Here is a 23,099-nt window from a genome sequence, read left to right as displayed (position 1 = left end):
GATTTATACTGTAATAAAGGGTAAAAAACACTATCTTTCACTCAGGAATATATAAACGTTTTATGAGTTGAGCCTTCAGAAACATGGAATGTGCACAAATCAATATTTAGTCTCTGTCTAAAAATCCTTCAGCTATATCATACATACCAGAGATGTAGCCATTCAGCATATGAATAAATGTTTAAATTTCATTCTTCTATCACTGATTTTTTTAAATCAAGAAAGAGTAGTCAAAGATTTTAAATAATATTTGTAAAACCTATAAACATGAAATAAATGTTAAAATATTTTGTATTTGTAGATTCTTAGTATTACAGTCCTATAAAATTCTTTATTACAAAGTAATCATATAATTTGACCCTCTAAAAAAGGTTCTGCAGAAGTTGTAGCATAAACTAAAATAATTAGTAAATAACTGCATCTTTACAGATAAGGAAACTGAGTGAGGACAAATAACCTACCAACTGAAGGGTACACAGCTAAGAAAGAGGCAGAGCTGAGGTCCAAACTTGGACTTGATGTTTCCAAGTCAAAGTGATTCTTCCATACTAAGTATGCTTTTAAAGAATTTGGATAAATGTATATATAGTATGTGTGGACATATATACAGATAAATTATAAATAACATTGAAAGATAATGCTTAACCATTTTGTGATCAGCATAACAAAACTCTCCACTCTCCACCAAAATTATCTCCATAACAAAACTCCATTTAAAAAAAAAATAAAGCTGCTGGGCACAGTAGCATATACATATGTAAGTTAAAATGAATGGATTCACCCTAAACTCAGAAGTTCTGAGCTATAGGAAGGTCAATGCTGATTGAGTGAGTGTCCATACCAAAATCCAGCAACATGTTGCCTCAAGATGGTCCCTAGAAACAAAAGAACCACCCAGATCACTTAAAGAGGGTTCAATTGGCTTGGGTGAACAAAAGAAAGTGAAAACCTTTGTGCCAGTCAGTAATGGACACTGAACCAGAAGTGGAAACTGAATTTCTAGCCTGAAAAAAAAGAGAACTTAGCTCAGATTCCTGATTCCTTCAAAACAAGAGTCAATGGCTGAGTTAAATAAGACCAAGAATACTTACATTATTTAAGGTTATAAAGGGTAATCATAAGGACTTTGATAGCAAGTCATGGTTTAAGAATTAAGAAATCTTTATTTGTAAACTGAAATAACTATATGTGAACTAGGAAATATCATATAACATCTCTAAATAAGGCTTTTAAAACCAACACTGTTAGGATTGTATTATCTTAAATGGTATATGGTATCCAAAGATATACAGAGGAAAATGAGAAGGTACAACTATATTAAGCATTTTCAATGTGCTTTTGTGTTATAAAATAGTAACACAATGGTCTGAGCTTGGAGACTAGGTAAACTTTTAGTTCAAAACTGTTATCAAGATGCTTATCACAGAAATATGATGTTCTACTACCAACTAACTTTTAAAAAATGACAAAACTGAAAAAATACCTAATATTATATTGGTCTATGAACCTGCCTAATTGGCATAATTAAAAATAGTATTCTACTATTAACCTTAGATTGGCAGTGATAATAACCTATACTCTTTTTGGATAAAGTTAAATGTATAACAGAGACTGACACACTGTGGTACAAGAGAACGTAATGGACTTCTCCATTAATGGCTTTACAATGTCCCTGAACAATCTTCAGGGATCTACGAGAAAAAAAAAACCATCCTCAAGCAGAGGACAAACTGTGGGAGTAAAAACACCGAGGAAAAGCAACTGCTTGACTACAGGGGTTGAGGGGACATGATGGAGGAGAGACGCTAAATGAGCACCCTAATGCAAATACCAACAACAAGGAAATGGGTTCAGAGCAAGGACACATGTGATACCCAGACGAAGCGCGCGTTGGCTAGGGGAGGCGTGTTGGGGGGGGGGGGGGGGAGAAAATGATCTGTTTCCAATGAATAATGTATGAAAATGACTAAATAAAATAATGTTTTAAAAACTAAAAAAAAAAAAGTTAAATGTATAGCTACTATGCAATATTAATCACTCCAAAGAACTGATGAGAAGTTTAGAATGAAGATCACTCAAAATGATACATATATCTTATTCATTATATTCTATGTATCATTTTTGCTTTCTTTGTAAATAGCTGAGTCTATCAAAAGTGTTAATGATGTAGCATAAAGCACTTTTTTAAAATGTCAGTGACTTCTGACCCTTTCTATAGTCAGTTCATGTCTGTTATGTTAAACAAGAGGCAAGCTAAAGGCATTTATACAGAATTGTAATAATGACACTCATGAGACTGTAATAATGATCAAAATAGACACTTTTAATAAATCCACTTTGAAAAAAAACAACTAAAAATTTGGAGATGCGGAGGAAACAATAATGCCAGAATACCAAAGTTTTATCTTAGACTTATTTTTCCCCCACACTAAAAGAAGCAATATTGTGTGTAATTATTGGTTCCCATTCCCCCAAAATAAGCTCTCAATTAACATGAACCTGTTTCTATTGCTACTACAAATGATCATTTACTATAACTCCCAATACAATTTGCACTAGGAACTTAACACCAAATTCACAAAGCTACAAAATCTTTAATATTGTTTCATGTGGATTTTAATAGCATTTTAAAATCACACTTAAAATAATACAAAAAGGAAATATGCAAACTAAACTAAAAGCTTGTACTTTTAAAAAAGTAACTGAATAGCAAAAAACAACAAAATGTTAAGAATTCTATCATTACTGTTGTTGTGAAGGCCATCTTAGTAAAAAAAGAATACATTTCAAAATATATGACAAGCATTTGAAGTAATTCTAGTAAGAGGGAAAGTATGTAAATGTGATTTACATAGTATTAGAAAAAAATTTTTCCTAAAACATTCAGGAAACATTTTGTATCTTGGTGTTTACTATTTCTTTAAAGTACTGGAGTAAAAGTGATCATTAAAAAAAACTTAACTAAAGCTGTTTAGTCAGTTTTAAGTTAGAAGAAATTCCTGTTGACCAATGAACATTGGCTTTACTTTGTAGAACTGATCAATAAATATTAGCTTTAAAAAGAGAGATATAGAAAGAAGCAATATCATATTTTAAAAATGACAAAGTGAGAGTTTAAACTGTCTCAATCAAGACTCAATTTTTGATTCTTCCAGTTTTCCAGCTGTTCTCTTCCAGTTAAGATTATTCATTTCAAATAAATTTAATTAGATCCAATTGATTTTGGACTGCATTTACACAACATTATCCATGTTTCTCTACCTTCATAAGGCAATCACTTAGTAAGGAAAGTCTTAAACCTTAGATTTTGGTTATCTTACATGATACTGTCAGAAGGTAAAATTTGCATTTCAAATAGCCTCATTCTTTTTTACAAAAAGGTATGTGGGTTTTTACTTTTAAATGGATCTTTTACCTTTAATATCAAAACATAATTGCATTAAAAAATTAAATAATTTAACAAAAATAAAAATAAAATGCCAAACAGAACAAATCATCCTAAAATCCATTTGGGGTTAGGATTTCAAAACCATATATCAAAATAAATAGTCAAACGCCACCATGATACTATCACCATTTGTATACTTTATAAAGAAAAAAATAACAGATCCATTCTTCAGTGGCAAATGAAACAATAGAATAAATGGTCCTTGAAAAGGGGAAATGGCTATCATGTACCATTTTCCCTTAAAATTTCAGTGCAAAACAACATAGCATGCCTCAAAATAAAATTATTTTGTCTTATACCAGCTCCTCACATTGTGCCTACTATATTTTTCATAATGTAATTTATATAGGCTTCCAGTCAATAAAAAGAAATATGGTTTTCTTTCAAACCCTCATAAAAATCTATACACAGCTCAATCACAACACACAATCTAAAGGCAACTTGAGCCATCTGTAGACTGCAGCATGTGAGTTGCTCTGACAATATGTTAAGGAGGTCCTTTTAGTTATTTAAATTCTTTGGATATTGAACATTCTTGATTCTAGTACCCATTATGTAAAATGACATGCAAAGAACAAATCAATTAAAGAAAGCCAAATGCCATATTTTCTTGATATATGTTTATTTTATTAAGGGCTTACATATTTTTAAATGAAATCACTTTCCCAAATTAGATTCCTTTTTAGATTCCTTGTTTTATTATTTAAATTTTAAAATGTGATGGTATAGTAGTTCTAATAATATATACTTCCCAAATTTTTATGTGTGCATTTAATTGTGTTTTAGTTCTAAATAATTATTTGGGTTGTTTTTTTTTTAACTCAAGTCAAAATTACTCTACTCCAATCCAAATATCTCATTAATTGACCTTGATTTTAGTGAAATGAAATAATATTTTCATTAATCTATTAGGATAAGGAGCATGCAGGTAAAGGAGGTAAGCCATACAAAAATAGTGATAGGTAAAATCATAGGTATTGTGAAGAAAACTAAAAAATGAGATTAATTTTATTTCGTAGCCACTTATCAGATGCTACAAATAGAAGCTGTTAAATAGTTTTTATCACTGTTAGAATTCAACAAACTTTCTATTTACTTTGAAATTAAACCATTTTCTACCAAATGATTATGATATCTAAGCATTTTAAAGTTAATGTAAAAAGCAGACATCTGTAATCATCACAGCACACAAAATACCCTTGCTTCATTTTCAAAATTTGTAAATAAGACTAAAATAGAACCATCCCAAATTAGGCAACTAATTCTACATCTGCTACATGTGGCTCAAGTATTAAGCTCTGTAATGAAGGCTTTGGGTTTGCAGTCCTCTAGGGAGATCATTAGGTTCCTTCAATTCTCTTCCCAATGGAAAAATTTTAAGTCCACTTGGGTGGTAAAGTCTGTTAGGAGGTGCTAAGCTGAAGGAAGATAATAAAGGATTATAATAAAAGCAGATGAGTCAACAGGTTACATTTTGACATTAAATACTGGTTATATTTGCATTAGTATGTTGAATTACAAGGCTAATTGCACATTGAACTACCTAATTTACAATTTAACTTTCATCTGTAATTTCAACTCTGTCCATTCATAAGTGAGAATCTTATAAATCTTACAATAATCTCACTTTAGTTGGGAACTGTTTTTGCCCTTCTTTATGCCCCCACTGTCAGTACAGTGCCTAACAGGCAAGAAAGCACTTATAGATGCTTATTGACCATCTTAAATTTTACTCTTTTCATAAATCCAAATCACACATTTCATTTAAAAATTACTTGTTTATATAAAATTAATAACAGTTTGATAAGACTCTGTAAGTCAGGATCTTGCTCAAATTGTTAGATATAATAGTTTTTAAATTTCCATCAAAAATTTATAAATCTTTTGAAAATAGAATGTTTATGTTCTACTTCTCTAATGCTTTAAGCATACAAAGATGTTGCTGGAGAATTAAATAATCACGGCTAAGTTATTAGGCATTTATTTGCTAAGTGTTTGTAGACTGGACTTTGGCTTGCCAATAAAATTGCTGTGCATAGGGCATATTTGTGGGGCAGCTATTTTGCTCAGTAGTTTCATAACAATTTTTAAAAGTGCTCCAGTTGCACTCCATGTCATATTACTGTCATTTTCAAGCTTGACACAGTTATATAATCTTGTGAAACATGTCCTTACAGCATTTCTGCCACTTTCTTTACCTGTGATCACATCAACTCAGTTCATCACACACCTGTTGTTTATATAATGTCTAGAATATATAACCTCCACATACTCTCTGCCTAGGGGTTGTGAATTTTAAAAGTCTCCATCTTAGTCTAGCACCCAAAAATTGTGCACACCCACACTACACGGGCATGCGCTAGTCAATGACAAATCAGAAATAACTAACTGCCCACCTGGGCTGTCCTAAGCCAAGCTAGAGCCAACCATTGGATTTGTGAGACACAGGAAGTGAGGTAGGGAACAGCCTCTGGGATTCGCTGACTTCCTGTGGAGAGAGCTAGAGGAGTGGGTGTTAGGAGCTTGGAGAGGGAGGACGCCCGCAGACAGCTTTCCTTCAGATCGGTCACGTGAGTTAAGGACTGATTCTTTCCACCTGGGCTTTGGGCCTAAAACTCCCTCTGCCTTGGTCAGAGGTTGAGTAGTCCCTTTTCCCTTTTCTCTTCTCTCCTTCTCTCCCTCTCCTTTCTCTACTTCCAGTGTGATTAAACCTCCATAAACTCTATTCTGACTTGAGTGTTTCATTTTAGGAATTTCATAAGTAAATTCCTTGGCGGCCATTGTTCAATATTACATAAATCCTGTAGCCACATTTTTAGCCATTACAATATTATAACCTCTCCCAGAAGCCTAAAATTTCTACATTTACAGGGTGAACTGAAGCAAATTACTACTGTATGATGGAAAAAAATCCTAAGCAATGCGAATATTATCTTTCTACTTAACATTAAGTAATAAAGATATAACTTTTTAAGCTATATGATATGATATCAAGGGCAGTCAAAGAAAATCAAATACTATTATCCAAAAGGCTTTTTGATTTAGACTTGAAGTTTGACTACTCATTGACAGCCCAGTCAGTTTTAGAAAGTGGATTGTAATTTCTCAATAGTTTTCACTTTACCCAGCCTGCTTTTTTTTGGCTATTCAGTACCCATAACAGATTAGCTCATATCACCCTCAAAGTAATCTTTTCAATTTGGAATGAGGTAAGATAAAAAGGCATGCATCAAAAAAGGACCAAATCCTATAATTTCTTTCTCCAGTACATATTATGACATGTGATAGACTTTCCAACATGGCATCAACAATATTACAAATTTCTTGTTAACTTCTCCACTTATTATATAGCCTCATAGCACCAACATTATCTTTGAGGTCACTACTGGCAGAAGGCCAGAACTAGTATGGGAGAAGTAAGAAGAGAGAAACAAGAGTGCAGAGTGTAACAATGAAAAACCCAGTTGGCCCCCAAAAGGATCATTCATGATCTTTCCTATATAACAATCAAGTATTCTGAAAATGAACCAGCACAATTCCTTTATAATCTCTTCAATGGACTCATAAATAAACTTTTCTTCTTCCAAGTATACTAAAAATTCATTAGAATGTTGACCTCAACAAAGAATCTTAAGTTTTAGATTTCTACGACAAAGGATATGTTTATAAATACACATACACACAAAGTATTTTAGAACCAGAAGGTGCCTCCTAGCTCATCTACTCATGACACATGATTTTACTTGTGTTCATAATTGCATCTTACTGAACTTGAACTCTCTGTGTGTTTCTCTTGTCTAACTCATAGAATTTTGAAAGAAATATCTTATTCTATTCTTACTGTGTACCTCTAAGGTCCTAAATAACCAGTGCTAAATATCTCATTGTCTGACTGACTCATCATATATTTCTCCCTATCTCTCTCTATATATTATTAGATAAGTTCTCAGTTACAAAGTCAAAATTCTTCTCACTTTGAACTATAAACAGGTAATTTTATTTTTTAAATTGTGCCTATTTCAATAAAAATTGTAACATCATTACAAATACCTGCAGTGATGTCATCATCTACAAGATCATGTTCTTCTTCTTGGACTTTAGTTTCAGTCCCCATAGCATCTGGATTAGCAGTTGCAGTCTGAATAGATTCTGCAGTCACTCCAGCTAAAATAAATGTAAAGGTAAAAATTCTGTTTAATAAAATGGAAGAAAAAAAGGGGGGGGTCTTCAAATAATGTGAATTTGTTTACTGCAATTAAACTATCAGAGAAGAAGATTAATATCTACTCCGAGATCTAGAAGCTAATATAAAAGCTGCATGTATGCTTTTTTGCTAGAGTTGTACATTTTAAAATAATGGGAAGATAAAGTATTATTGTGCCAATTTTGCAGGTGAGAAAATTGAGGTTGAGAGATTAAATGACTAGTTCATATCCACCATTAATAAATGACAAAGTCTGGATTGAAAGTACTAGCCATGGTGCTAATTCCATTCTTTGACTAACACAAACAAATCAAAAAAAAATAGAACTAGGAACATTTGAAATATGATAAGATGCAATGCAAAACAACTGTATTGTTTATCAATTTGTTGGTTTAATATAAATCTCAAAAAAGGAAAGTTTTCTGCAAAGGGACCATAAAAAACAATTGCTATCTTAATCCATGAGTATTATTAAGCACCTACAATTCTCAGGCTATTTAACTAGACCTTTGAAGGAGAGGGTAATGGGTCCGAGACTTTCTTTGTGAATAAAGAGTGGCTGATATAGCACAATTGTTCACCACCTTTCCTACCAGCTACATGGATTTTGTACTTCTTTAACTCTCCATCATTCTTAGCTTTCCAGCTTTCTTTTGTGTTCTGTAAGCTCCCCAAAGACAGTCTATCTTTCTTTTTATTTGTATCCTCCAGTGCTTAGCACAGTGGGTGCTTAATAAAAAAATACTTAATAAAATTTTAGACATCTACATGTTACAGTGGACAGAATCCCTGGCTTTAAGTCACAAAGACATCTCCCTGAGTTCATATCTGGTTTCTGATAACTAACTAGCCGTGAGACTCTCAGAAAGTTACTTATCCCTTTGCCTCAATTTCCTCATCTGTAAAAGGAAATGGCAAATGCCTTCAGGATCTTTGCCAAGAAAACCCCAAATGGGATCATGAAAAGTAGGACAACAACAAAACAAGAAGATTTTATTGACTAACAGCCCGACTATATAACCAGCATTGTGGCTATAAAGATAAAACTCAAAGTGCCCCTGTTCCCCATGGATCAGAGATTCTATCAGGGAGTACATGTACAAATAAGGAGTATACCAAAAAACATACTACAAAGTCTTCACACACACACACACACCCCAAAAAAGGCTGGGACATAGGCCCCATACATGTATAAATGTATGTATAAATGTATAAATGAGTCTAGAAGAAAATGCAAGACAGCAAAGTGATACAGTGAAGAGAGAGCCTGTACTAAAAGAGGGAAAGACTGAATTCAAATCTGGCCTCAAACATTAACTAGCTATGAAACACTGGGAAAATCATTTAACCTTCTTTGCCTCAGTTCCCTCATATGTAAAATGATCCAGAGAAGGAAATGGCAAATTATTCCAGGATCTTTCCCAAGAAAACCTCATGGGAAAGGTAGACATAATAAATGACTGAATGGCCATAGACTACTCAGCTCCTCCAAACCCATTGCAAGAAAAATCTGAAATTTACATGAGATTTAAATAATAAACAAGAAATCAAATTAGAAAGTACTCATTTTAACCAAAGAGGAAAATCATTTAACTCTCTAGAAATTAATTCAACCATTTTATGTCTCTGATCAATTGATTCTAAAGCTCAGAGATATTTTTACATCCTAAAGATATTAGGGAACAGGGCATCTTGTTAGTTAAACCAATTGGGATGAGTTGAGTGATTCAATTTCTTTCAACACGTCTGAGACAATGAGGTGAAATGAATTCAAACTTTCAAAAAAATTTTCAGGTTTGGGAAAGAAATTAGAGACTATGCTCTCTTACCTTACAATGCCTCTATCCTTCTCCCCAAAGAGTCATATTGACACATTCTACTAAATGACAGACCATAGTCAAATCTAGGCACATGATTTTTATAATTAATGGTAATTAATTAAAATATAAGTTCAAAATCAGATTCATAACTCAATCTAACTAGTAAAAGCATTAACAAAAACCAGTATGAATAAGAGATATAATAATAAGACAGGTCCCTCTTCTCTATCCTTCATCTCATATCACTTTGATATCTTCTGCTACTATCTCTTCCTTCAACAACATCTCACATAACGTAGCCCTTCTCCTTGCCAAGGCAAAAAAAGTTTACATCCACCTGAGGTCCCATTGCATCCCATCTTTTCCAGTAGAGTTCCCCCTTTATCATTCACACTATCTTGTTTACCTTCAATGTCTTCTTGTCTCCCTACTTCCTACAAACATGCCCATGACTCCCTCACTCCCTCAACCTCAAAAAGACCTCACTTGATCCATCTGACCTTATTAACTATAATAGGTGCCTTAATTTCCTTTCCCTTCACCCTATTCTTAACTTTACAGTCTATTTTGACCTTATCATTAAAAACAAAATGCTCTCTCCAAAATTACAAACCTCTCTTAAAAATATTTTTATTATATACTTAGTAGCCACCATCACCAATAAAAAACATTTAAATAAACAAATGCATTTAAAATTATGTGAAAAATCACAAACTCCACATTATTTATAATTTCTTCTAAAATACATAACATTAGGAGGCAGAGTCAAGATGGTGGAGTAGAAGCAGTGAAAGTTCAGACCCCTGACAACCATTCCTTACCAATTAAAAACTAAATGCTCAGGTTCAAATCTGGGCTCAGACACTTCCCAGCTGTGTGACCCTGGGCAAATCACTTAACCCCCATTGCCTAGCCCTTACCACTCTTCTGCCTTGGAACCAATACACAGTATTGACTCCAAGACAGAAGTTAAGGGTTTAAAAAAAAACAACTAAATGCTCACAGGGGACTTAAAATCAAACCTAACAACAGGACAGAGCTAAAGAACCCTATTTCTGGACTCAGCTTAAAAGGTACATCTACCCCCCCCCCCCAAGCCTGAATTCGAGAACACTCGGGTTTAAGGGGAAGGAAGAAGGAAGGACCCAGGACTCTCCCCCACCTAGAGCACTGAGCCATCAACAGTGGCTGGAACCTCTGGGCAGGCAAGGGTGCTAGTGTAGAGGGAGTATCTTGCAGACAAAGCTTTGCCAGGCTCTGAGGTTCGAACACAGGTGGTGTGGAAGCAGTTGGAGGAGAAGCTCAGAGCTGGCATCCTAGTCACAGCAGCAGAGACACTCCATATTGCCCCCATTCCTGAGGTTTTGACCTCTGGGCACATCCAGCTCTACAAATTCAACTCAGCTGGGCTTAATCTCATCAAGCCTTCAGAGAGCAGGGAAGCTCAAACTCCAACATCCATTCCCCCACAGAATGTGCTGAGAGATTTGCTGAGTAAGCTTCAAGGGTGAAGGCTAACACAAAAGTCCAAAATCACAGATCCAGCACATAATGAGAGGATCAAGAGAGCAGGCAACTACAGGGGGAAAGGAAGGGACAAATGTGAGCAAACAACAGAAAAAGAAAAAAGAAATTACAATCAACAACTTCTATCGAGGCAATAAACAAAGAGCAAATATAACAGAGGAAGATGAAGGAACACCAAGCAAAAACACAGAAACTCCAGCAAATTGGATGCATGCTTTGGAAGAACTCAAAATACAATTCAAAGCACAATTAAGAGAGGCTGAAGACAACTGGGAAAAGAACTTAAAAAGCAAGATAACTCATCTGGAAACAGAAAATAGTGTCTTGAAAGTCAAAATTAATCAGCATAAAAATGAGGCAAAGGAGATGAAAGATAACCTCCAAAGAAAATCAGACCAGAAAGAGGATGACCAAAAAACCATGGATGAAATCCAGTTTTTAAAAACCAGAATACAACAATTAGAAGCAAGCGACTTCACAAGGCAGCAGGAAACTATAAACAAAATCAAAAGAATTAAAAAATTGAGGAAAATATGAAACATCTCATTCAGAAAACAGAAGATTTAGAAAATCGTTCAAGGAGAGACAACTTAAGAATCATTGGTCTCCCGGAAGACCATGACAAAAGGAAAAGCCTAGACATCATACTACAGGAAATTATCCAAGAAAACAACCCCAACATTCTAGAACAAGAAGGAAAAGTGGAAATTGAAAGAATCCACAGATCACCTCCTATAGTTAGTCTCAATATGATAACACCCAGGAATGTTATAGTCAAATTCAAGAACTATCAGATCAAGGAAAAAATATTATAAGCTGCTAAGAAGAAGTCATTCAGATACCATGGAACCACAGTGAGGGTAACACAGGATCTGGCTGCATCTACACTGAAGGACCAAAAGGCATGGAATATGATATTCTGGAAAGCAAGGGAACTAGGCCTACAACCAAGAATCAACTAGCCAGTAAAACTGACTATATTCTTATGGGGAAAAGTATGGTTATTTAATAAAATAGAAGAATTCCAACCATTTGTAAAGAAAATACCAGAGCTGAACAGAAAATTCAATGCCGAAAAACAGAATTCAAGACAATCATCAAAAGGTAATTAAGAAAGGGAGAAAGAAGAAAAAAACCCCACCTTTTATTTAAGAGACCTAATAAATTAAAATGATATGTATCCCTATAAGAAAAGAGGACATTGGTAACTCTTAAAAATTGTTATCACCTGGGCAGCTAGAAGAATTATACTTAGAGGGAACAATGATAAACTGTATAGAATGAAATGCCAAGACACAAATATGTACATAGATATATGTATGCATAAATGTATATGTATACACAAATAGAGTTAAAAAGAGGTTAATACTAAGAGAAATGGGAAAAGAAACAAAATGGGGTATATTTATATGTCACAAAGAAGCACATGGAGGGAGGAAGGAAAACATCAATACACTGGAAGGGTAAAGAGATGGGAGATAGGAAATACTCAACTCCTACATACATAAAAATCCCTCAAAGAGGGAAGAACAATGAAATATATTGGGGCAGAGAACTGATTTGTGCCTGATATGGAAATAGAAGGGTAACAAATGGATGGGTGGGGAGGGAAGCAATAAAAGGGAGGAAGAGGGTGGGGATAGCTTAAAAAAACTGTAAAGAAAATAAGAGGGGAATAAGAAGGGGTGGTAGAAAGGGAAGTAAAATAAGAAAGAAGAAAGGCCAGGACTAGGAATATAAATCAAAATGCTGGGAAATACACAGATAGTAATAATAACTCTGAATGTGAATGGAATGAACTCACCCATAAAATGCAAGTGAATAGCAGAGTGGATTAGAATCCAAAACCCTACCATATGCTGTCTCCAAGAAACACACATGAGGATGGTAGATACGCATAGGGTGAAAGTAAGAGGATGGAACCAAATCTATTGGGCATCAAATGATAAAAAGAAGGCAGGAGTAGCAATCATGATATCCAACAAAGCCAAAGTAAAAATAAATCTAGTTAAAAGCGACAGGGAAGGTAATTACATCCTGATAAAAGGCAGTATAGACAACGAGGAAATATTTGTACTCAATATGTATGCACCAAATGGCAGAGCATCCAAATTTTTAAAGGAGAAACTAGAGGAGCTCAAGGATGAAATAGATAGAAAAACTATACTAGTGGGAGATCTGAACCTCCCCCTATCCGAACTATATATACTCATATCATGATAGCTGTGATAGTCACAATCATGATAGCTGACAAAGCCATGATGAATGAATATTTACAAAAATTAAATTGCTTAGACTAACAGAGGAAGAAATAGATTACCTAAACAACCTCATATCAGAAAAAGAAATTGAACAAGCCATCAAAGAACTCCCTTAAAAAAAGTCCCCAGGACCAGATGGATTAACAAATGAATTCTATCAAACATTCAAAGAACAACTAATCCCAATATTATACAACTATTTGACAGAATAAACAAAGAAGTAGTCCTACCAAATTCCTTTTATGACACAAATATGATACTGATTCCAAAGCCAGGCAGATAAAAAACAGAGAAAGAAAACTATAGACCAATCTCCTTAATGAACATAGATACATAATTCTTAAATAGTATACTAGCAAAAAGACTCCAGCAAGCTCTCACAAGGGTTATTCATTATGACCAGGTAGGATTTATACCAAGAATGCAAGGATGGTTCAATATTAGGAAAACCATCCACATAATTGACTATATTAACAAGCATCACATCACACAACAAAAATCACATGATTATCTCAATAAATGCTGAAAAAGCTTTTGACAAAATACAACACCCATTTCTACTGAAAACACTAGGAAGCATAGGAATAGAAAGGCCTTTCCTAAAATTAATAAACAGTATTCATCTAAAACTATCAGCAAACATCATCTGCAATGGGGATAAACTAGAAGCATTCCCAATAATATCAGGAGTGAAACAAGGATGCCCATTATCACTTCTATTATTTAACATTGTACTAGAAACACTAGCTGTAGCAATTAGAGAAGAAAAAGAAATTGAAGGTATTAAAATAGGCAATGAGGAGACCAAGCTATCACTCTTTGCAGATGATATGATGGTCTACTTAAAGAATCCTAGAGAATCAACTAAAAAGCTGGTTGAAATAATCAACAACTTTAGCAAAGTTGCAGGATGCAAAATAAACCCACATAAGTCATCTTTCCAACACATCTCAGCAGCAAGAATTAGAAAGAGAAATTCCATTTAAAATCACCCTAGACAATATAAAATACTTAGGAATTTATCTGGCAAGACAAACATAGGAACTATATGAACACAACTATAAAACACTCTCCACACAATTAAAACTAGATCTAAACAAGTGGAAAAACATTGATTGCTCATGGGTACGGCAAGCTAACATAATAAAAATGACAATCCTACCCAAATTAATTTACTTATTTAGTGCCATACCCATCAAACTTCCAAAAAACTTTTTTACTGAATTAGAAAAAAGCATAACAAAGTTCATTTGGAGGAACAAAAGATCAAGGATATCCAGGGAAATCATGAAGAAAAACGTGAAGGAAGGTGGCCTTGCAGTCCCAGATGGTACTGGCTAAGAGACAGAAAGGAGGATCAGTGGAATAGACTTCGGGTAAATGACTTCAGCAAGACAGTCTCTGAGTAAATTAGGTCAACACAGAATACTATACATGTCAGATCTTTGGGAAATGAAAGATTTAAAAACCAAGCAAAAACTAGAAAAAATAACAAAATATAAAATAAATAATTTTGATTACATCAAATTGAAAAGTTTTTGTACAAACAAAACCAATGCAACCAAAATTAGAAGGGAAGCAACAAATGGGGAAACAATCTTCATAACAAAAACCTCTGACAAAGGTCTAATTACTCAAATTATGAAGAGGTAAATCAATTGTACAAAAAAACCAAGCCATTGATAAATGGGCAAGGGACATGAATAGGCAATTTTCAATTAAAGAAATCAAAACTATTAATAAGCACATGAAAAAGTGTTCTGAATCTCTGATAATCAGAGAGATGCAAATCAAAACAACTCTGAGGTATCAGCTCACACATAGCAGAATGGCTCACATGACAGCAATGGAAAGTAATGAATGCTGGAGGGCATGTGGCAAAGTTGGGATATTAATGCATTGTTGATGGAGTTGTTAATTGATCCAACCATTCTGGAGGGCAATTTGGAACTATGCCCAAAGGGTGCTAAAAGACTATCTGTCCTTTGATCCAGCCATAGCACTGCTTGGTTTGTATACCAAAGAGATAATAAGGAAAAAGACTTGTACAAGAATATTCATAGCTGCTCTCTTTGTGGTGGAAAAGAACTGGAAAATGAGAGCATGCCCTTAAATTGGGGAATGACAACAAATTGTGGTATATGTTGGTGATGGAATACTATTGTGCTCAAAGGAATAATAAAGTGGAGGAATTCCAAGAGAACTGGAACAATTTCCAGGAATTGATGCAGAGTGAAAGGAGCAGAACCAGGAGAACATTGTACACAAAGACTGATACACTGTGGTACAATTGAATTTAATGGATTTCTCCATTAGTGGCAATGCAGTGATCCAGAACAACAAGGAGGGATCTATGAGAAAGAACACTATCCACATTCAGAGGAAAAACTGTGGGAGTAGAAACACAGAAGAAAAACAACTGCCTGATTACATGTGTCATGGGGATATGATTGGGGACGCAGACTCTAAATGAACATCCTAGTGCAAACATCAACAACATGGAAATAGGTTCTGATCAAGTACACATGTAATACCCAGTGGATATGTGCTTCGGCTACGTGATGGGTGGGGGGAGGGAAAAATTATGATTCTTGTAACCAAGGAATAATGTTCTAAATTGCCTAAAATAAATAAATTTTTAAAAATGAATTAAAATAAAATACATGCACTATAAATGTGTACTAATATAAACATCCTCTGCTTCTGAGTTCCCTTTGGATTTATTTTACTTTCATATTGTTTTCCTCTTGTTTTTGTTGCTGTTATTTAAAAATATAATCATGGTATGTTTTATTCTTATTCTTTTTTCTTCTCTTTTCCTCTCTTCATATATTTACCCCCATCTTCTTTATATTTCCAATATTTGTCATTTCTCTTAACATAATATAATCCATTACATTTAAAATTACAATATATTTGGCCACTTCTATCATTGCATTTGTATCATTTCCAATTATTTTGTCATCATAAACAAAGTTTTCATGAATATTTTCATACATTTATAGCTTTTTACCCTCTCAATAATATCCGTAAGGCCAAATTCTAATAATGGGATCCCTAGGCCAATGTACATAAATAACTTTAGAGCTCTTAATATATATTTCCATCTTCTTTCTATAAAACAATTCACAGCTGCACTAGCAATGTAATATTAGGCCTATTACTCCATGTTCCTATCAGCACTCAATTTGATCAACTTAACCCATCTCAGTTAACCAGGCCATATTTCTTTAGATGAGTCCTTAGGCAGCAGAAATAATCTGTTACTAGGATCATACATTTTCCAAAATAAGTCTTTCCAATTTCGTCAAACATAGTGGAACATTTGTTCTAATGCCACACCACCTTAGGAAGGCAGGATTACCTCCATAGTATGATGAGTGTTAAAGTAAGACTTTTGCAGAATATTAATGCTTGCTAAACCATTGTTGTCTCACCAGAAACTATATTTGGATTATGTGTATACTCATCTTCTACTAGCTTCATGCGGGTAAGTGGGGGGATCTATCATATTTCAATTACCTAAGATTCTATTCATTTCCTTAAACTCTTTCTTATTTTTTTGGTTAGTCTTATCTAGTTCTGAGAGGAGAAAATTAAAGTTCTTCACTATTATTACTTTCTTATCTATTTCTATTGGTATCTCATATAGTTTTTCCTTTTAAAATCTGGAAGTTATAATACATGGCTCATAGATGTCCAATATTGATCATGTTTCATTAACCACAGTAACCCCCAGCATAATATAGTTAAACAGTTCATCACTTCCAATTATATCCATTTTAACTTCAGCTGTGTCAGAGGTCTTGAATACTATACCTCCCTTCTCTGGATCAGCTGAGGCTCTCACCTTCACTCTGTCTATCTCTCATTTTCAGTGTGTTTCTTGTAAACTAAACATTGTTAGGTCCTGGTGTTTATGATCCTTTCTGCTATTCATTTTCTTCCCATAAGGGAATTCATCCCATTTAAAATCAATGCCATAGTTACTAGTTGTGCATTTCCATCTACTCCAATTCTCCTAACTGGTTATCTCTATCTTTTCTCTCCTCACTGTTTGTTCCTTACTTCTTTTCTTTGCATTGTACCCATCCTCAGATGTCCAATTTCCTTTGACCAATACCTCTCCAATTCACACCCCTTACCAAAAATTCTCCCTTATTCTCTCCCCTTGCCCTCCTAATTCCAAATTCACCCACTTTTTCAATGGTCTCCCTCTTGTTCCTTCCACCTTACCTTTTAATTCTTTTCTATCTACCTTCTCGAAAATACATTCCTTAGCCACCCAGTCATGCCCTTCTACTTCTTGATATAAGTTTAATTCTAAAAATTCTTCCCTTATATTGTCCTGAGAGTTTCTTAATTTGTCCCCTCATCTTACCTTTTGATATGTACTCCCCTCTAGGAATTCCTCCCTTCCTTCCCTTTACCTATATGCCCTTGTTTTCTTTTCCCTTAATCCATCCTTCCTTATTTCCTGAGTCCCCTAAGAGCACTGCCAGTCCCTCACTTATCCCAAATATCTTCTTTCATGTTTTTCTGTATCCTTTTAATTATGTATGTTGTTCTCTCTTTATTTCAGGTCTAACGAGAATAGGGTTCAAGTACTACCAGCCTTTTGGGTCCCTTATGATTTACTCTTTCATCATTACCTTTGTATGTTTCTTAAAAATCAAATTTTCTGTTGAGTTCTAGTGTTTTTCCCAGAAAGAGTTTTGTAAAACTTCCTTAGTTCATTAAATATCCATTTTTTTTACCTTTTGTAAATTATGCTCATATTTGTGAGATAGGTTATTCTTTGTTGTAAGCTCAATTCTTTTTCTCTACAAAATACTATGTTCCATGTCCTGCATTATTTTAATGTTGTGATTGTTCAATCATTGTCTTAGGAAATTGCTAGTTTGCCCTTGCTGAGTTCTAGTTCTTAATACATTATTTTCTTCTGTGAGTTTCTGTATTTCTTTTTCCATGTGTGATCTTTCTTTCATAATTTTCTTGATTCTCTTGTATTGCTCTTATTTTTGTCCTAATTTCTACTAAGCCTCTCTCATTTAATTTTTGAGGTCCTGTTAAAGCTCTTCTAAAGGCTCTTTTTGTGCCTGTAGCCATTTAGTACATTTCTTTGCTGTTTTTGATGTAGGCATTTTTATTTCACTGTCCTCTGAGTTTGAATGGAGGTCTTCTCTGTCTCTATAACGGCTATTAATTAAATTCTTTTTCCTTTGCTTAATCATTGTAATTAATTGATTAATTTATTATTTTAGCAGCTGGGCCAATACTTAATTACTGGTTTTTTGCTGGAGTCCCGAGGTTTCTAATGTGTTGTGATATCTTACCTCCGGTTTCAGGATTCCTTGTATCTGTTTTTCCTAGGTTCTACTTAGTTATTCTAGTTATTATAGTCTAGGACTGGATGTACTCATGGTCCCTTACTCAAACCCCAGTCTATGATTAATTGTGGATTCTCACACACAAAGTCCACAGGCAGTTCTGCCACTGCATCTGAAAGCAGACAGTATGCCTTTCTCTGTGGCACCAGCCAGGGACTACACTCTCCTGGGAGAATCCACAGGTGTTGGAGCCCCAGTCCCTTAGCAACTATTCATCAGTACACACTCCTTCCTGACTCCTTCTCTACTAGTGCCACAATGCAAGATTAAGTAGGTTTCTAGTCATTGTTTCTAACATCTACAAACTCCCTCATTTGTAAGATTGGCACCCATAGAATCTGTAGGGTCTACTCCCCTAATTCCCAGCTGTTGGCCAATGGGGGTCTCTGCAGCTGAGGTCACAGCAGACACAGCCCCCAAGGGTACCTTGTTGATTTCACTCTTCTCTGATCCTGTTCCCAGGGCCTACAGCAGCAGGACTGAGGCCAGGGAACCAGAAACCTTCCAACCTAGTTATTCCTGACTGTAACTGACCTCAATTCCCGACTCACTCCTGTTGCTTGGCTAGAACCACAACCTGCTTGGCCAGAAAAAAACAAACAAAAAACCCACAAACTTCCTAAATCCATAACTTATACCCCCTGTGGCATTACTTTTCCTGGGTCCCCCTGACTGGAGAGACTTAACCTCATCTGGGTCTCCTGAAAGCCTGGGGACATGTGGGACAATAGGCAACCATTCTCTGAAGAGTCAGGGAGACAGGAGGCTTCTGGAATCCTTCTAGAGTATGCATTGTTTCCCTTATCCAGATAATCCTAGGCCTTGTTTTTAATCCACTCAAAAAATGGGACCTGAGCAGAAACCCAATTTACTAGAGAAATACACCAAGACTCATCTTAGCGTACCAAGAAAAGGGGAGCAAACTGGTGTTCAATTCTCATAATAGACTTCTAGTCTCACATCTCTATCTACTGGACATCTTGAATTATATGTTCCATAGGCATCTTAAAACTCAATACATCCAAAACTGAATACATTACTATCTCTTAAAATCTTATTCAGGAGGCAGGTAGTTCACTGAAAAAAGTGAGAGACATGGAGTCAGAAAGATCTGAGTTTAAACCCAGCCTCTGCAGATACTTCCCAACTGTGTGACCCTGGGCAAGTCATTTAACTTCTGAATACCAAGAAAATCCCATGAATAACTAGGCCCATGGAGTCTTGAAGAGTCAAAAAGGGCTGAGCAACTAAACAATAAAAACAGCAACAAAGCTTTCCTTTCTTTCTAACTTTACTATTACTCATCAGAGGGGGAAAAAAGAGATTTTCAAGTCTTAATAATAATGTATTTGGCACGTCTAAATTTTTTGCCTTAAATTGAGAGACTAAAATAAAAGGTAATGAGAAGAAACTAGAATAAGGCACAAAAGTGAATCAATAACAATTATTAACATGATTTCACAAAACAAACCAATAAGAAAATAGTGATGCTCCTTGAAATAAAGTGTTTTACTAGGCACATTTTTTTAAACCCTTACCTTCCATCTTAGAATCAATACTGTGTATTGGTTCCAGGAAGAAGAGCAGTAAGGGCTAGGCAATGGGGTTTCAGTGATTTACCTAGGGTCAAACAGCTAGGAAGTGTCTGAGGCCAATTTTGAACCTAGGACCTCTTCAAGCTACCCCTGTACAACGCATATTTTTCAGGTTTATCTGTTTGTAAGATAAATGAGCTATCAAAATAATTCATTTAATTTTCTTTCACCAAGAAACATTTCCCAGAATGTTTCCCTAAATCTGTGACTTTATTAACTGATTTATACTACACATTATATACAGCAACAAAATACTGTTCTATGCACTTGGTTCTATGCACTTCACTCTTCATAATCTCATTCAGGACTTTCCATGGTTTTCCAAAATTAAACTGTCATTTCTTATGATATGGTGGTATTCCACAATAATCATATGCTGCAACTTGTTTAGTCATTTCCCAATTGATAGGCATTTTTTTTCAATTTCCAGTTCTTTGCCACTACAAAAAGAGCTGCTATAAATATTTTAGGACAAACTCATAGTTTCTTAGCCATTTCCCTTGATCACCTTAGGAAATAAATCTAATAGTAGTATTGCTGAGTCAAAATTTTATAACTCAATTGAGAATAATTCCAATTTGCTCTCTGAATGGTTAAATTGGTTCATAGTTCCATCAGCAGTGTCCCCACTTTTCCACATCTCCAACATTTGTCATTTTGCTATTTTAACTAATCTGATAGGTATAGATGATATATCAAAGTTGTTCTAATTTGTATTTCTCTAATCAATAATGATTTAGAACATTTTATCATGTAGTTATATATAGCTTTGATTTCTTCATCCAAAAACCGTTGCTATCTTTTGACTTTATCAATTGGGGAATAGCTCATATTCTTAGGCATTTGACAAAGTTCTCTATGAGACCTCATAGGGTGTATGGGGTGTAGGGTATATGGGGTTTAGGGTGTATGGGGTGTTCAGGGAGGGGTAGTATCTCTGGTATGGAGGGCTTGTCGTGCCCTCCTGGGGCAGCTCTCCAGCCTCTGACCCCCATCTGACACCCAGCTCTCACTGGTGGCTCCCAGTAGCTGCTAGCATGCAGCAGAGGCCACACCCTGGGCAACAGCTTCGACAGGCCAGCTAAACCTTGTGAGGGTAGCCATCGGGTCGACGTCGACCCCTGGTGAACTAAGGCTTTGCTCACCCAGCATGTGAAGACTGCTTTGGCTGAACAGACGGAAGAAAACAACAAGAAGGTTCAACGGCTGAGAGGGCGACACAGCAAGGCACTGTGGAGTGCTCAGGGCGTGTTGGAGCACAAAAGACAACACAGTCATCCAATGCAGCTGAGGAAGTCTCCAGGTGCAACGACTTTTCGTGCCACTGGACCCAGGCTTCCAACGCCGAAAGAGTGGGACTGTCTCTGTGCATCAGCTTTTCCACTTAAATCTCCTTCACGCACAAGTGTCTTTGTGCACACTCATCTATCATAGATGAAAACGCACAAAGACAATCGTCATCCTCGGTTACTGAGAGACTACTACTATACTACACATACTCAAGTAACTACACAGATAATATAAATGAACAGGGTTTGTCTCCATAGATTAAGAGAGTAATAGATTACTTTGATTGATCTGGTATACTGAAAGGACTAGCCCAAAATAACTTCTTCCAGAGGCAAATATTAGTAAAATGAAAAACTATAAATAACTCAGAAAAATATGCAATTAATTTATAAAGTAACTTATGTAATAATAAATTTGTTATAATCCCTTTGGATTTCAGCTTTGAATTCCACAGTGTCCCACTTCTCCCCACTGGAGCCTCCAGAATCTGTGTCCCCATTCTCAGAGGCAGTTAATCTACTCCCTTTGGAACTGAGGTTGCGCCTTCTTGATTGGTGAATGCAAACTCAACTACCCCTTTACATGTAAACTAGGCCTAGACACAAGATCATTCATCACATCCTTGACAGTCATCTCCTTAGAAAAAGTTAGTCATCTTGCCACATGCTTTGTTGCCACACAATAATATCTCTTTCTTCCAGTTGCCACCTCTTCCTCTGGGTAAAGTAACATAAATACTTTCATTGATTCTGGGTAAGGATACATGAGAAAACAGCATGTTAATTGTTTGTCTTTTGGATTAATTCACCATCCCTGTGATTCCTTCCACTTATAAGTGTCACCTCATGAGGATTACTGATATCTCTTAACCATGAAGATCTGAGAGAAACTTTAAATGGAATAGAAATTTAATAGTGAAGGATCTATTTCTAGAAATAAAGAGGAAGGAGTACTGGCAAAAAAAAAATCCAATAATAAGAAAACATAAAAATTAGATAAAAAATTTAAAACTCTCAAGTAAGAAGTCAATAAAATTAAAAATCAAATAGGAAATTTCAATTAAACAAGAGTGACTCTAAAAGAGTAAGATCTCTATAGGAGTAGAAATACAAAAGCAAAACATATGACATCACTTATCACGTGTATATGGGTATGTGATTTGGGAATTATGGTTTAAAAAATTGCTCTATAGCAAAAATGAATAATATGGAAATAGTTATCAAGTGATTTGTAGAAACAAGTGGAATTGCTTGTCAGGTCTGGGAGGGGGGAGAGAAAGAAAATGAATCCTATAAACATGGGAAAATATTTAAAAATTAAAAGTAAAATTAAAATAAAGTAAGTTCTCCAAAGAAATTATTGAAAGACTTGGAATGCAATAATGCTAAGGTATAATTCAAATTATTTGAATAAGGTGAATAAGCAGCATGATTGAAAGAATATATGAGACCTCTATAAAACAAAGTCAGAATTAAAAGCTATTCTTTTACTCATTTGTTTATTGACTGATTGATTTCTTGCTTTTTATGGTCTTTTCAAATAAAGGCTCTTCATTGTTGATAAC

The 23,099-nt window shown here is 35.0% G+C and overlaps 1 protein-coding gene across 5 annotated transcripts in view; it reads right to left on the bottom strand.

Moving 5' to 3' along the window:
* WDR7 (WD repeat domain 7) overlaps nucleotides 1–23,099 on the bottom strand; it is a 579,662-nt gene that overhangs the window by 316,542 nt on the left and 240,021 nt on the right. For all 5 annotated transcript variants that reach the window (XM_007487542.3, XM_001366509.4, XM_001366558.4 and 2 more), the window contains one exon: nucleotides 7,499–7,612. In XM_007487542.3, the coding sequence (XP_007487604.1) occupies nucleotides 7,499–7,612 (114 nt within the window). The remainder of the gene's footprint in view (nucleotides 1–7,498; nucleotides 7,613–23,099) is intronic.

The sequence above is a fragment of the Monodelphis domestica genome, chromosome 3 (genome assembly GCF_027887165.1).
Source record: "Monodelphis domestica isolate mMonDom1 chromosome 3, mMonDom1.pri, whole genome shotgun sequence".
Lineage (NCBI taxonomy): Eukaryota > Metazoa > Chordata > Mammalia > Didelphimorphia > Didelphidae > Monodelphis > Monodelphis domestica.
The sequence above is the reverse complement of the archived record's forward strand: the minus strand, read 5'-3'. Positions and strand labels throughout refer to the sequence as shown.